The sequence below is a fragment of the Chelonia mydas genome, chromosome 8 (genome assembly GCF_015237465.2).
Source record: "Chelonia mydas isolate rCheMyd1 chromosome 8, rCheMyd1.pri.v2, whole genome shotgun sequence".
Lineage (NCBI taxonomy): Eukaryota > Metazoa > Chordata > Testudines > Cheloniidae > Chelonia > Chelonia mydas.
In genome coordinates, this window is record NC_057854.1 from 52679027 (window position 1) to 52693957 (window position 14931).

General features: G+C 50.5%; 1 protein-coding gene across 7 annotated transcripts in view; it reads left to right on the forward strand.

The window, feature by feature from the left end:
• CACNA1E (calcium voltage-gated channel subunit alpha1 E) overlaps positions 1 to 14931 on the forward strand; it is a 218879-nt gene that overhangs the window by 152240 nt on the left and 51708 nt on the right. For all 7 annotated transcript variants that reach the window (XM_043520850.1, XM_043520852.1, XM_043520851.1 and 4 more), the window contains 4 exons: positions 2779 to 2938; positions 3620 to 3749; positions 6141 to 6200; positions 7609 to 7715. In XM_043520850.1, the coding sequence (XP_043376785.1) occupies positions 2779 to 2938; positions 3620 to 3749; positions 6141 to 6200; positions 7609 to 7715 (457 nt within the window). The remainder of the gene's footprint in view (positions 1 to 2778; positions 2939 to 3619; positions 3750 to 6140; positions 6201 to 7608; positions 7716 to 14931) is intronic.

Below are 14931 nucleotides of genomic sequence, written 5' to 3' on the forward strand. Positions count from 1 at the left end.
TGGTGGGACCCAACTGAGAGTATCAATTCAGAACAAATTGCTTAGAGCAGGGCAGTTACAGCCCCGGGCTGGTGGTTCTTCACCTCTAAGGCACACCAAACCAGCCAAACAGAGAGGACTTCGGTCTCACCCCACTGGCTAACCATAAGTCACACAACCAATTCCCTTAGACACTCCAGTTTCCCAGTATCACCACCAGTGCCACTCATTACGGGGATGAATGGTTATGAAAACCAATACCCCCATAAAAGAAGAAAGGTTCTCCCGATCCCAAAGGACCAAGCCGCAGACCCAGGTCAATATACAAATCAGATCTTACCCACAAATCATGCTGTTGCCAATCCTTTAGAATCTAAAATCTAAAGGTTTATTCATAAAAAGAAAGAAATATAGATGAGAGCTAGAATTGGTTAAATTGAATCAATTACATACAGTAATGGCAAAGTTCTTGTTTCAGTCTTGTAGCAGTGATGGAATAAACTACAGGTTCAAATCAAGTCTCTGGAGTACATCCACAGTTGGGATGAGTCATTCAGTCCTTTGTTCAGAGCTTCAGTTTGTAATAAGGTTTCTCCAGAGGTCAGAAGCAGGACTGAAGACAAAATGGAGGGGTTTTCAGGACCTTTTATATTCTCTGCACGTGGAAGTCACATGTCCATGCATGACTCAGTTCTTTACAGGCCAACGCCATTGTTTACATGTTAGTTTGAACGTTCCCAGGAAAGCTCAGATGTGGATTGGCGTCTCCCAAAGTCCATTGTCAGTTAAGTGTTTCTTGATTGGGCACTTACTGAGAATAGTCCTTTCTTAAGAAGCTGACCAGATGCTTCACTGAGGCTACTTAGAATCAAAACATATTGAGATACAAGTATATAGCCAATATTCATAACTTCAAATACAAAAATGATACACACATACAGACAGCATAATCATAACCAGCAAATCATAACCTTTTCATAGACACCTTACTGGACAACCTTTGTACAATATTTGCTGCAAATATATAACAGTGGTTGCAACAATGATCTATACGGTCACAGTTTACGTCAATAACATCACACCCAGCCCCACCCCAGAGTGCGCATCCCCAGCCGGAGCCCTCCCCCACGCCCCAGCCCAGAACCGCCTCCCATACCCTCAACTCCTCCTTTCTGGCCCCACCCCAGATCCCACACCCCCAACCAGAGCCCTCACTCCCCTTCCACACCCCAACCCCAATTTTGTGAGTATTCATGGCCCGCCATACAATTTCTATTCCCAGATGTGGCATTTAGTCCAAAAAGTTTGCCCACCCCTGGCCTCAGGCACTGCTGTAACAACTAAGCAGATGAAGAAAAGCAGCACTGGAGTGAAACATGATTTTTCCTTTCTACACGAGCGGTTTGCATTAGTACAGCTACACTGGAGGTTGTAACCGAGGCCGATCCCCAGCGGGGCAAGGCCTTCTTTCCACTAACCACAGAAATGCAGGAGGAGTCTCTCAGCCGTGCTTTGAGCTCACAGGGAAACTCCCCCCGCAAGAGCTGTGCTAGAAAAAAGGCCAGGCCTGTGCCAGGAGGGTGGAACAGCCTGATGCATATTGCTCAGGACAAACCCTCCAGCCCTCAGGCAAAACAGACGCATCTCCCCTTTGGGCATGTGCTGTGCTCAAATGTGCAACTCAGCCCCTGATTCTGGTCTTGACTCCTGCACTGTGCGGATGCATCTCACAGTCGTGGCTTGCTGTACAGTGGTTGTTAGTTGCCCACTTTCTCTCAGGCTGTGCCTTGTCTTTTTCTCCCTCTCCATTTCTCCTTCCTACTGTCTCTTTCATTCCCTCCCCTCTTTCCCATCCATCTTCACTCATATGACTTCTTTCCCCTTCTCTTTTCCCTTTTCCCCTTTTCTCTCCTTCCCCCTTTCTCACCTCCATCCTGTCTCCTTCTCCCTACTCCCTCATTCCCTGTCTCCTTCCCACCCTTCTGTCTCCTTCCCTATTGCCAAGGCCTATGCGAAACACTAAATTAAACTTTATCTACAGTGAACCCATCCCACTCTGATTGCCTGTCAATCAAACCCTAAAAATGAGAGGAACATTTCCCCTCACCTTCAAGGTGAGAGTTTTTAAATTGTGTTATTAATTAAACATCACCACAAAAAAGTGCCTCATTAGAGCCCTTGTCTCTGTCTCTGCGTGACAGTCTGTGTCTGTCCTTTCCTTTTCATCTGTCTCTCGCTAACAGCAGAACTTGGATGTGGGAATGTAAAACAGCAATCTTGCCGTTCACAGTCCCTCTCGCTGTGGAGAAATGATATTCTTAGGCCGTTGAGTAGTGTGCATCATTCTTTTTGTTGGTTTCAGAGTAGCAGCCGTGTTAGTCTGTATCCTCAAAAAGAAAAGGATGCATCCGATGTAGCTCACGGAAGCTTATGCTCAGATAAATTTGTTAGTCTCTAAGGTGCCACAAGTACTCCTGCTCTTTTTGTTGTTGCACTCACAAGGCAGCAGCCAGAGCAATGACTGAAGAGCATGAAGTTTTACAGCAGCCTCGGTGTGCAATACTCTCTTGAAAGTGCTCTTGCAAGGGAGCTTTTTTTGGGAGTGACAGTGTATTCCAGGCAGGAAGCCATCAACCAGTTGCCAGTTGACCCACCACTAGCTCTGCAGCCAAAGCTAGTTGTAGCTGTTGACATGGTCAGCCCATCACCTGTGAAAATGTCCTGTACTTTCATCCAGGGTAAATGTCTCATGCAGCTGTTAGCCTGCTGGGTCAGTAAAAGGACTGATTTCTTTTGCAGTTAGCAACAAGACGGATGGAGAAGCCAGCCCCTTAAAGGAGGCAGAGACAAAAGAGGATGAGGAGAAAGAGAAGAAGAAACGGAAGAAGGAGAAAAGTTCAGAGACAGGCAAAGCGATGGTGCCTCACAGCTCCATGTTTATCTTCAGCACAACAAACCCGTGAGATATTCTTTGGTCTTTGTACCGGAATAACTGAGCCCTGGAGAAGGGAAGGATCTGATGGGTCAGGGCCTTGTAGGTTTTTACCATTAGCCAGTTGGGTCTCTGGAGGAGCTGGGGAAGCCTGAGCCAGCATTGGGGCCCCCTACTTGCACCCCACCAACTTTCTGTATTTGCTGCTGCTTCCTCAGCTCCAGGGGGGCAGGAGCAATACTGGCCCAGGCTCCCTCACCCACCTGCTCAGCTACCGCAGCAACCTCAGATGCCCAGCTGGCTTCAGCAACACAACAGGGCTGGGAGATGCATGAGCAGCCTGATGCTTGCTACCCCTGAAGCCATACAGGGGTAGAGCTCAGCTCCTGCTGGTGCATGGACTCCTTGTGACTCCAGCTGCCCAGCTCCTACAATGCCTGGCTCTATTCCATTTGTCCCCCCAACGTGCGCATTGTGATCTTTAATTACATTTTCATTGACTGTTTTTTCCACAGAAGATCCCTGCCTGATTCAATGCACAGGGGGCCAAATTAAGGTTGCACAGGCAACCACAAATCTGGCATTTCCTAATTCTGAGTGCAACCGAACCAATGACTGTTTAATGCAGTTTTTTGTGTGTAACCTTGTCTAAGGCCTGGGTAATGTAGACGCACAGCTATTGATTGCTCTGAACTGTTTCTCCTGCAGAGTGCGGCGGGCCTGCCATTACATTGTGAACCTGCGCTACTTCGAGATGTGCATCCTCCTGGTGATTGCCGCGAGCAGCATTGCCCTGGCAGCAGAGGACCCTGTCCTGACCAACTCAGATAGGAATAAAGTGATTGCACGCTTTCTTACTGATCTCCCCGCCCCCTCCTGCCCAGTCCATCAGCTGTGCTTAGAACAAAGCGGGGAGAGGCGGAAGAGCATTTGTACTTGCTAACTTGTCTTGCTCCTTTGCAGAGTGGTAGCAGATGGCATGCTGGGATATATTCCCCAGCATCCTCTTTGCTACTGCACGTGCCCATCCACATGACACCCACAATCCTGCCTCAGCGTCAAGTTCAGAACTACAAACCCTCAGAGCAACCAAATGCTTACGTATCATTTCCAAACCTGGCACCCTTTAGCGTGCTATTAGAGAGAGGGAGATCTGAAGTCTAGGAATATGTGTGGGGGCCTCAGAGTCAGCTGGGAGAGAAAGATACAGCTGCGTACCAAGGGTCAGGAAGGGCGGATGTTTGATGGGAGAGGATATGGTGTCAGGCCAGAGAAGGAAATAGGATGGTTGAGGCAGGCTGGTGGTACTTGTCCGATGTGATGGATAAGTGAACTGAGGCTGCCCAAGAACTAACGCTTGATCATTATTCCACCTTGAAATCCTGGGGGCGACAAAGCACCTGTGGTTTTCCCCATGACATAGCAAGGTAAGGTTGGCACTATATCTTTGCCTGTAACTGACTCGCCTAGTGTATCGCATGGTAAAACTGCAGAGCCTGGCCTCCAGTAGGAAGTACAGCAAGATAGCGAGTGCATGTGATTTTCCTGCAGTAAACTGCACCTTTTCTTAACAGTGAAGACATAGCCTGAGTTGGGCTGGGGGATATCAAGGTTAAAGGAAAGGAGACTGAGTGAGGGGTTGTGCCGCGAGATGGTCACAGGAACAGCGTGAACAGAGGCTGGTGGTTTGACAGGGCTCACAAGAAAGAGAGGGAGCAGGACAGAGACGTGGGTCTCATCTTATCACATCACGTCATCCAGCAGAAGGGAGGCTAGGAAAAAGGTTTTGTGTTGATTTGTCCAAGGAAAATTGAATTGGGGGCTCGTTTGTTGAATGAGAAATCACAGTTTGTTCTGGTGTTATTGTAGCCGGTATTTTGTGGCAATGTAATCGGTGTGTTACGTCTGTCAGTTCCTGGAGGACAAGCTGTTGATCTGATCTCACCTGCACTTAAGCAGCCTGGGTGCATTGACAGACCAACCAGACTGAGCAGGGGATGAAAGCACAGACCAGCCTTGGTTACTTTGTAAGCCACGTAGAATGGCCTCACGCCTAGAACGGAGGGACCCTTCTAGGAGTGCTTCCTGAAACCAGCCATTCGTGCTGCATGGGGCAGAACCAGAGTTGGAATTTAGCAAGCTGGGATGGCAAATCCTTACTTGTCTCTGTTGTTGGTGACACATACTGCACAGGAAAAGTGAGTCAGGAAGCTGGCATTAGTGAATCTCAGCTCAGGTGAGCCGGTCAGTCACTGCCCCCAGGATACCATGTCACAGTAGTCAAATCGTCCCCTTTCTACTGATGTTCTTGCAGGCAGAAATTCATCCCTGTGCAGAGTGGCAGCCCAAAGGCTGTGCAGGATCTAAGATGTCTTTGGGGGGACATAAGAGGATGCACACCTGGTGCTGACCCTGCACAGCAGTGAATTTCACCCCCAGCTAGCAGAGTGGCGGGGCGCTGCCCCTTTAACAGGAGAAGGGAGGGTTTGCAGAAGAGGAGGAAGGAATCTGAAGTCAGTGCTGTGTCAGGAGCAGCAGGGAGCCCTGGAGTGGGCAGCGAGGGAAGGTTAATGGGAGGCAGAGTGAAGTGGGGGAGCAGAGCAGGGCCAGAACGGAATGGAAGTGGGGGAGGGGAAGGATGAGCATGCCCCCAGTTATTTCTCACTGCGCTGCAGGGACACGGAGGGTTTGCATTCCTGTTGCACTGGTCTGAGTAAAAAATCAAAGCAGCGTTTGCTACTGCCCAGGCCACTGGAAATCCTCCTTAGCTGCCCCCAGCGCTGAATGATTTCTAGACCCAGTGGCTGCGATGGGTTAGCTCTGGTGGGGTACATGAGCTGGGGGGAGGCGACAATGCTAGTGGAACAGAGGGCTTTACCTGCAGGGGTGGGAACTGGGCATCCCAGCCACAAGTCTCTGCAGAGAGGCCTCCAGCTCCTCCTGGCTGAGACACAAAGACACCCAAGATTTTATAGCATAGGTAGCGGCTTGATGAATGGCCAGGAAGTTTTCATGGGATACTTGGATTACATTTCTGGCTGTGCCGTGCTCCTGGGTAATGGGCTCTTTCCTAGCTTGGCTCCAGGACAAGAATGTAGGCCCTTCTTTTGATTTTCAGTGGTGGAGGAGTTAATGTGCGTCCCTAGGAGGGTTCACGAGTGAGCCCAGGGTGTGCAGCCTGAGGGGATGTTCCTCACAAACACCCACTGCCTCTGCTCTGTCTTCGCAGGTCCTGAGGTATTTTGACTACGTTTTCACGGGTGTCTTCACCTTTGAGATGATTATAAAGGTAAGAGAATCACTCGGAGGAGCTCCCAAAGGCTTGTGTAGGTGTGCTGAAGAGGGGAGCGGGAGGACGGGCGTGCATTGCTTTCCCAACAGGGTCCCCTTAAATTACAGCTGTTTCCTTAGTGCTGCCACCTGCTGGCTAGCAGAGAGGCTGTCAGGGCTGTCCCGCGGGCCGCTGCTCTGCCTGTGCAAAATTCTGCCCAACATATTTGGTCAGAAGAAAGTAAATGAGGGTGGCTGTCACTTTAATCCCTGGAGCCGCCCAGATCCGTTCCTGTGCCTCGCCCTGTCACTGCCTGGCGTGCGGAACTGCCAGCTGTGCCGTGCTGTTGGAGGTGAGGGGACTCCAGGCAGCGGAACTTAGCCCTGAACCGTCTCTCCCTTAGCGCCGAGTGAGCCTGGCAAGGTCAGGCAGAGTGGGGAGGAAAAGGGGGGCTGTGGGCACAGTCTCAATTTACTGTGACTTCCTCGTTGTGAGTAGAAATTGTCTGAGCATTGCTGCGAACAGAATGCGAAATCACAGCTTGGGGTTAGTTCTGTCTTAAATTTGGATTAAAAAAACCCCCTTTGTGGAACCTCCTCCACATCCTGACCCGACTGCATCCCAACAAGACAGAGGCAGTGAGATGCAGTGGGGAGAGCACTGGACTGGGGTACAGGAGTCTTGGGTTCTATTCGTAGCTAGGCCACTAGGCCTGCTCGGTGATGTTAGGCAAGTCACCTCCCTCCCTGTGCCTCAGTTTCCCCATCTGTAAAATGGGGATAATGTTCCTGACCTCCTTTGTGAAGCGCTTTGAGACCTACTGATGAAATGTGCTATATAGGCACTGCTTATTGTTGTGCTGTTATTACTGGCCACCTCTTGAATTCCATGGGGCTGAGTCTGTGTGGTGCTCCTCTAAGGACTTAGGGCCAGGATTTCTACACTTGGGTGCCTAGAGTTAGGCCCCTTAATCCGAGGGTGACCAGATGTCCCAATTTTATAGGGACAGTCCTGATATTCGGGGCTTTTTCTTATATAGGCGCTTATTACCCCCCACCCCCATCCTGATTTTTCACACTTGCTACCTGGTCAACCTACTTAATCCATATTTAGGCAACTGAATAAGCCTGATGTTCAGAGGTGCTGAGCTCCCATTGACATCAGTGGGAGTTGAGTGTTCAGCACCTCTGATGACCAGGCCCCTTATGTAGGTACAAGATGGCCCAGGAGCAGGTGTCCCTGGTGCAGCCCCCTGCAGCTTCAGCTCAGCAGAGTCCAAGGGCTGGTCAACCACGATGCTCCCTGAAGTCAATGGGACCAGTGGGGTCCTCAGCAACCCTGCAAATCTGGCCCCTTGTGGGGCGGTTTTTACTTGATGGTGCTAAGTGAAGTATTTACTGCCTGTGTTTTCATCCCTTCCCTGCAGATGATAGACCAGGGCTTGATCCTGCAGGACGGCTCTTACTTCCGAGACCTCTGGAACATCCTGGATTTCATCGTGGTAGTCGGGGCACTGGTGGCTTTCGCCTTGGCGTAAGTGGCTGTCTCCCATTTTACGCTGCCTTCCCAGGGCGGCGTGTCGAGTCGCTCTTGGCGGGGCGAGCTTAGGATGGCAGCAAGAGCCAGCTGGGTTTTTCTTGTGAATCCATTCCTCCTTCGGTCTCCTTCACTTTCTGAATACCTCCCATTCCCTTGGCGGTCCACAGTCACACTGCAGAGACAGAGTCCTACGAGCCTGGCCCGACCACCCAGCAACGCGGCTGCTGGCTTCTCCCTGTCAGCGTTGGTGGGGACGTCAGCCAGGGACATCAGCCTCAGACGTGGAAGAAAGGAGGAGGCAGAGGGGGGAAGAAGGAAGGAGAGCAGGGGTCGCAGGGATGGAGTTAGGCATCTGCTAATTATACCTAAGGTGGATAGAGGTGACACAAGTACGGTGTGACGCAGAGCTGGTACTGGCAAACAAGCACTTAGTCCCATGCAGTGATAACATCCGCTGGCCAGTTCCCATCACACTCCTCCTGGTGGAGGGGAGGGCATTTCCCTCAGGATATGCTACAGGTTTGTGCTCCTCATTAAAGATAGCAGCACAACTGGCTGTTTTAGCCCCTTTGTCCTCTGTACCACCAGCTGCCTTATCAGGGACATCCTGGGAGCAGTACGTTAGCCAGCAGGGACAGGCCGGTTCCAAGGGGCAGGAAGTTCTGTAGTTCCTTAGCTTCGCCTTGATCGGCATTCTCCATTTTCAGGTGCAGGCTTGTGGCATGCAGTTTCTCAATCTCAGAGGGGTATGGCGTGAGGACTGGCTTGCCGTTTAAAAGCCATTCGGAGCAGGAGAGATGCTTTGCACTTAGCACACAGTGTGGGTGGGGGAAGAACCTGACATGCTGACCTTCCTGAACACGCAGAAGCCAAGTGGTTGCAACCTAGACTGTTACCAAGGCGATGGCACTACACCAGGATGGCACTGCCCTGCTTATTCTGTGCATTGGGACGGGGACAGAGAAAAGGAGCATACCTGCTCCTCATGCTGACCTCATCAGGGCCTCGCCCCAGTCAATGAGGATCTGGCTTTTTTCCTTCTGTTTCCAAGGGAGATATTTGGGGGTTGGAATTAATTTCTACCAATTTGCCCAGCCCCCTCCCTCCCATTGAGTGAGGACATGCGGTGTCAGCTCAGTGGGGGGCTGGGCTGTACTTCCATGGGAAGGATGGGGGTGGGTATCTAGGGGCTCTGAGCCCATGGCGATGGGCACAGTAGAAGAAGAGTTTCAGAGAAGGACGTCTCGAGGGCCAATGATCCTGCTGAGCAGTGTCTGCTCAGTGCTCAGGTACCTCCTGAGAAGGGAAGGAGCGGAGAGCAGGGTCCTGTGTGCCAGCATGCTGTGAGTTTGTCATGTTGTTGTTCTTTCTTTGTGCCTTTGAAACGTGCGCTCGTGGCTTTAGTGCTGGTGGAAGGGGAGGGACTGACAGTCGTGGAGAGCGAAGCCCTCTGTTTGTCCACAGCTCAGGTACTGTGCAGGGGGCCTCAGGGATCCTGAGGCCTGAGGTCACTTGATGGATTATGGGCCATAATCCATCACTCCCCTTTCTGCGTGTCACTTTTCCCGCTCCCCCGGCACATACACCTGCTCATTCTCGCTCCCTCTCTCTCACTGGCTCATGCACTTGCTCTTGCTCTCTCTCTCACACTCTCTGGTCCTTTCAGTCATGGCTCTCTCTTTGCCAAGAGCCCTGGAGAATTCAGCTGGCTCTGCATCTGACCAGGTTAGCTCATGCACCTGCGGACCCAACCAGAAACCAACCAGTGAAGCGGGGGAATGAGGTCAGCCCTCTGGGACCTACCTGGTGCCATATCTTGGGGATTGAGCCAGGCTGCCAGGTGACTGAGCAGGTGCTCTGCTAGGTGGGGATATGACTCTGACTCCTTGGATAGTCTTCAGGTGATTTAGAGTCAGCCATTGCCACAGGAGCTGTATAGTGGCTCTATCAGGTGGGAGAAAATACAGGTCTTCCTGCCTCCTGTCCAGGTTCTCTCTCTTGTGGAGATTGAACTCATACTCATTTGAGCTACTATTCTGGCTGTGGCTCCACACAGGATAGCTGCTTGTACTGGGGATACCAGCAATTAAGGACAGGCTACGCAGCTCGAGGAATAGGTAGTAGGGTAATGGAGCCTTCCACATCTTGGTCGCCATTCAGATCCAGGCTAGTAGTTACTGAAAGTTCTTACCGTCTGCTGGCTGTTGGTGGCTTCTCAGGCCATTTCCCAATGGACAAGTGTCTGCATCACAAAAACCACTGCCACAATTAGCACTAACCGACCCCCTGGTTTTCAGCCTCAACAGAAAGACAAAGATTGATTGAATGGCACGTGGTGACTATGCTGCTCTCACCCACATTGGTGGTCCTTCTTGGTCAGTTTGGGGCCCATCAGCAGGGCAATGTGGGGGAGCTTGCATTGTTACCACGTGGGCTGTGCCTGTTCTGTGGCTAAACAGAACTTCAGTCTGCAGAGCTGTCAGCCTGACGCTGTCACCAGCACATTCTCTCCCTCCCACCAACCCAGACATTGCCCAGGTTCTGTCCCCAGTGTTTTGCAGACCCACCTGGCTTCCTCAGTGACTGGCAACTGGCTCCTTTACAACTATGGCCATCTTTAAGAAGGGGAATCTATCTTTTGGCATTGGGGAGCAGCTGAATTCTCAATGGAAAGCATTCTATCCATTGGTTTAGACACTCAAAATTCCAACACAGAGAAGGCCTACATGCCTTCATGTATGTTTGCAACAAACATATATGTTGCCCTACGTAGTAGTGCTAGATATATAGATCAGTAGCTGCTTACACCATGTACAAGAGCACTTTATAATGTAAACCTGCAAATTTTTCCTGGGGCAGTTTTCTCCTGTTTTTGAAGAATGATCTGATACTCATAACCTTGGGTAGGGAAAGAAGAGAAGAATTGCCTCAGCATAATGACGGCTGCTCCTTTGTGATTTCCAATCGGCTTTTACATTATAAAGCATTTATAAGAACACCTGTCTCTCCTTTGGATTGCCTGTCCCCTCCTCAGCCTGGTGGGTGGAGCTTTTTCTCTGGCACTGGGCACTGCCAGGCATTGGCACCTTCTGCTGCCATCCTCTGTTCCTGTGGAGATGCAGAATGTTCACCAACTATAAATGTCCATAGCTGCCTGCCTTGCTCCATTGTGGTTTCAAGGGGAAGCGCCTTCCAGGTTGCTCTTGAATTCACTTTTCTTTTCCCTGGATGATCTTCTTTGTGTGGAATTTGGTTTTCACACAGGGGCCATGCACCCCTCTCCCTCGTCCACCTTTGCTTTTTGTGGGAGCAAAACAAAGGCACACAGCCTTGGACTTTCTGGGTATTTGCACATCTAGCTGGGTTACTGCCATGCTATTTGTGAAGGAGGGGCTGTCTTACGGCCTTGCTGTATATTTGTGGCGACCCATAACACTAAGTCTGTGGGTGATGTCAGTCTGTTATGTTTGTTATCAGTCGCAATGTGGTAGAGTCCTGAAATCGGGAGACTTGAGCTGAGTGAGTGAGAGATGGAACACTGAATCCAGGTAGGGGGGAGGCGGGGAGAGGAGGTTGGCATGTATAGAATATCCTTACAAAGGTATGTCATCACCTTCAGCATTTCTCATGGGAAGAAACGCTAGAACACTCATGGAGTATTTGAATGTTCTGTAAATTTGTACAAGCTTTGACACTTTCTCTTCATTCAGGGAGGTTTGCCCTGGGATGCTTCCCTATGGTTGTGGAATCAGTAAAGTGTATCTGATGCAATCCAATGTGCACAAGGCCAGATGTCAGAAGAATGGCTTCTCTAGATACACAGCATTCAGTCTATTGTTTGATGGCGCACACTTGTCACAAAATAGCCATGCAATCCTTGTGTAGTTCTTGTGAGGTTTCCAAACAAATAGCCACAGCCCGGTTGTTATTAAAAACTAATCCAGACAAACCCAGATCTGTAAAGCCACAAATCCATAGATCACCTGCTACTTCACCATGTCACCTAAAACTCTGGTATGCCATCACAGAGAGCAGCCATCTTAACGCCTCTTACTCAAACTCTGCCTGGAGAGCTAATGTGTCTAACTAAATGTAGCCTACATAAACCCCCCAACATACCTGCAAAGGTCTCTGTTTAATAAATAATAATAATAATAATTAATTAATAATAACTAAATACACTGCTAGGTATTGTCTCCCCTCATGCTCTTAATAGGTATTATGTAAACTAGCAGCACTCATTTGCAGCTTTACATGTTCACCAAAGGTGGCTATAGCCATTTCTACAATATTATAAAAGGTTGAGCCCCTGTACTTCTTGAGAGTGGGGAGCTCGAGCCGTGGTCCTGTCAGTCCTCTCATTAATTTGGCCCTGAACAGCTGGGATAGAAGCATGTCTTTCCATCCCTTGGTAGTAGCAGGTCTGAGTTCTCTTGGAGTTACGAGCAAACAGCACTATCCTAACACCCAGCATGGAAGAACTTTCAGTACTGTCTCTAGTAACAATTTCAGAATAACATTAATAGTGCAAGTTTTGTGGTTTTTTAGGTTTGATTAAAGCCCTAGCCAAAGCGAGGTCAAGTGTAAATAGCTACAGAGCAAATCTCCACATAGAACTGCTAATATATCTTAATCCTAACCTGCAGCACCTGTTGATATGCTCTTCATCTTCTCTCATACCTCACCTGCACCCTGATAATACTAATAATATAGAGCCCTATTTATGCAAACAAACCCAGTTTATAATAAACCCATGTTTAGACAAGTCAAAATAAAGGCTCTGTTTTTCCATCAATTGGAATATGATAGTTAACAGACCACATCTAACTTTATCTTTAAATGATTCCATTAGCTCAGGATTTTGGACAATGGCTGGGAACTGCTTCTAAATATCCAGGGGAGAGTGATTTTAAAAAGTATGTTGCTTCATCAGACTTTCACCTACTTCACAGTCGTGCTCTGACTGGCCTCAGCAGATATCTAGCAGGGACTTGGCTCAAATAAATATGGGGAGCCCTTGGATGAATCACCAAGGCACTGTCAATTTGCTCTTTGACAAGAACTGGAGACGCTACTCCAGGCTGTCACCTCTCGGTTAGAGTGCTGTAATACTTTGTGGCCTCACAGAAGAATGGTGCACAGACTCCTGCACGCCCAAAAAAACTCCCCAGAGGTTTCTGGAATTTTCGTGTGCCCTTGGCAGGGCTAGCGGCGAGCAGCGCTCCCTCAGAGGAGTGGCATGCCAAGAGTGCTGAGTGTGCGCGGAAATTCCAGAAACCTCTGGGCAGTTTTTTTGGGCATGCGGGAGTCTGTGCAGCATTTTTCTATGAGGCCTCAAAGTATTACAGCACTCTAACCCAGAGGTGACAGTCTGGAGTAGCGTCTCCAGTTCTTGTCAGCTTGCAGGAAAAAACAGAACTTGCCTGCCCCATCTTCTGTGGCATCAGAGGGTAGACACCAAAGCAAGCTGTGGACAGGTTTCCATCAGCATTCCAGGCCTACCAGGAGGCCTCACTCATATGGGAAGAAACTCCCGTCATCTGCTGCTAATCAACAAATTTGTCAATGAAAGTTTATTTACTAGCGTGAAGCAGCATTTTAAAGCCAAATTGTGGGTCTCCCAGTCCGATTCCTTTGAAAACAAAAGAAGCGTATTTGTTTTGATGGTTGGGGATGAGCCGTAGTCCTGAGAAGTCTCCTCATGAAACTCACCGCATGAAACTCTGCCTGTGCAACCATTTGCTAATGTCAGAGTGAGCCTCCTTCCCAAGCCAGGGCAGGAGAGGAGCAGTAAGGCATAAACCATTGGAAATTCCCATAGAAAGGATGGTTAAGGCGCAAGACTGTGACTTGAGACCTGGGTTCAGTTCCTGGCTCTGCCACAGACTTTCTGTGTGACCTGGGGCAAATCACTTTTTCTGTGCCTCAGTTCCCCATCTGTGAAATAGGGAGACTGATACTTAACCAACACCCCCGTGAGGGAGGGATATGAAGAGCTTCATTACTATGGTGATTGAGAGTGGTGGTAAGTCTCATAGAAAAGCTGATTCATAATAGACCATGTGTGTAGGTGATGGGTCAGGGTCACAAGGCCCTGAAAACCACTGTTGCAGAGATAAAACCTGTAATTAGAAACTAACAAAACCTTCAGTGCTACAGAGTTCAGATGAACCTAGTGGACACCTGTCTGAATCTAAATCCAAGCCAGAGCTAGTGCTCAGAGTCAGAGCTCCCAGCATATGCTTCCTGGTAGCAGTGCCAATGTAGAGGAAACTCAGAGGTGGGAATCTTCATACAAACTGCCGTTTGGTTAACCTGGATTTCACCTAATTTTATTCCACTGCAAATCTAATGGTCAGTCGGCTAAACGGTCTCCAGCAAATCCTGGTCCATTTAGAGCAGAGGTGGGCAAACTATGGATGTGGCCCGCGGGACCCTCCTGCCCGGCCCTTAAGCTCCTGGCCCGGGAGGCTAGCCCCTGGCCTCTCCCCTGCTCTTCCCCCTCCCCCGCAGCCTCAGCTCACTGTGCCACCGGCGCAATGCTCTGGGCTGCGGGGCTGCGAGCTCCTGGGGCAGAGCAGCTGCAGAGCCGTGGCCTGACCCAGTGCTCTGAGCTGCGCGGTGCGTGGCTGGCTCCAGCTGGGCGGCACGGCTGCCTGTCCTGGTGCTCTGGGCGGCGCAGCTGTAGCGCTGCCAGCCACCGGTGCTCCAGGCAGCATGGCAAGGGGGCAGGGAGCAGGGGGGGTTGGATAGAGGGCAGAGGAGTTTGGGGTGGTGGTCAGGGTGGATAGGGGTTGGGGCGGTCAGAGGGCGGGGAACGGGGGTTGAATGGGGGCAGTGGTCCCGGGGGGCAGTCAGGAAGGAGAGAGGGGGTTGGGTGGGGCAGCGGGGGGCAGTCAGGGGCAGGGGATCTAGGGGCGGTCAGGTGACAGGGAGCAGGGGGAGTGGTGGATGGGGCAGGAGTCCCGGGGGCAGTCAGGGGACAGAGAGAAGGGGTGGTTGGATAGGGCAGGGATCCCGGGGAAACAGTCAGGAATGAGAGGAGGGGTTCGATGGGGCGGTAGCGAACAGTCAGGGGCGGAGGGGAGTCTGGGGCCGGTCAGGGGAAGTGGAGTGTGGCGGGGTGGATGGGGCAGGAGTCCCGGGGGGGCTGTCAGGGGACAAGAAGCAGGGGAGGGGGCAGATAGGGGGCCGCACAGCCTCCCCTAAC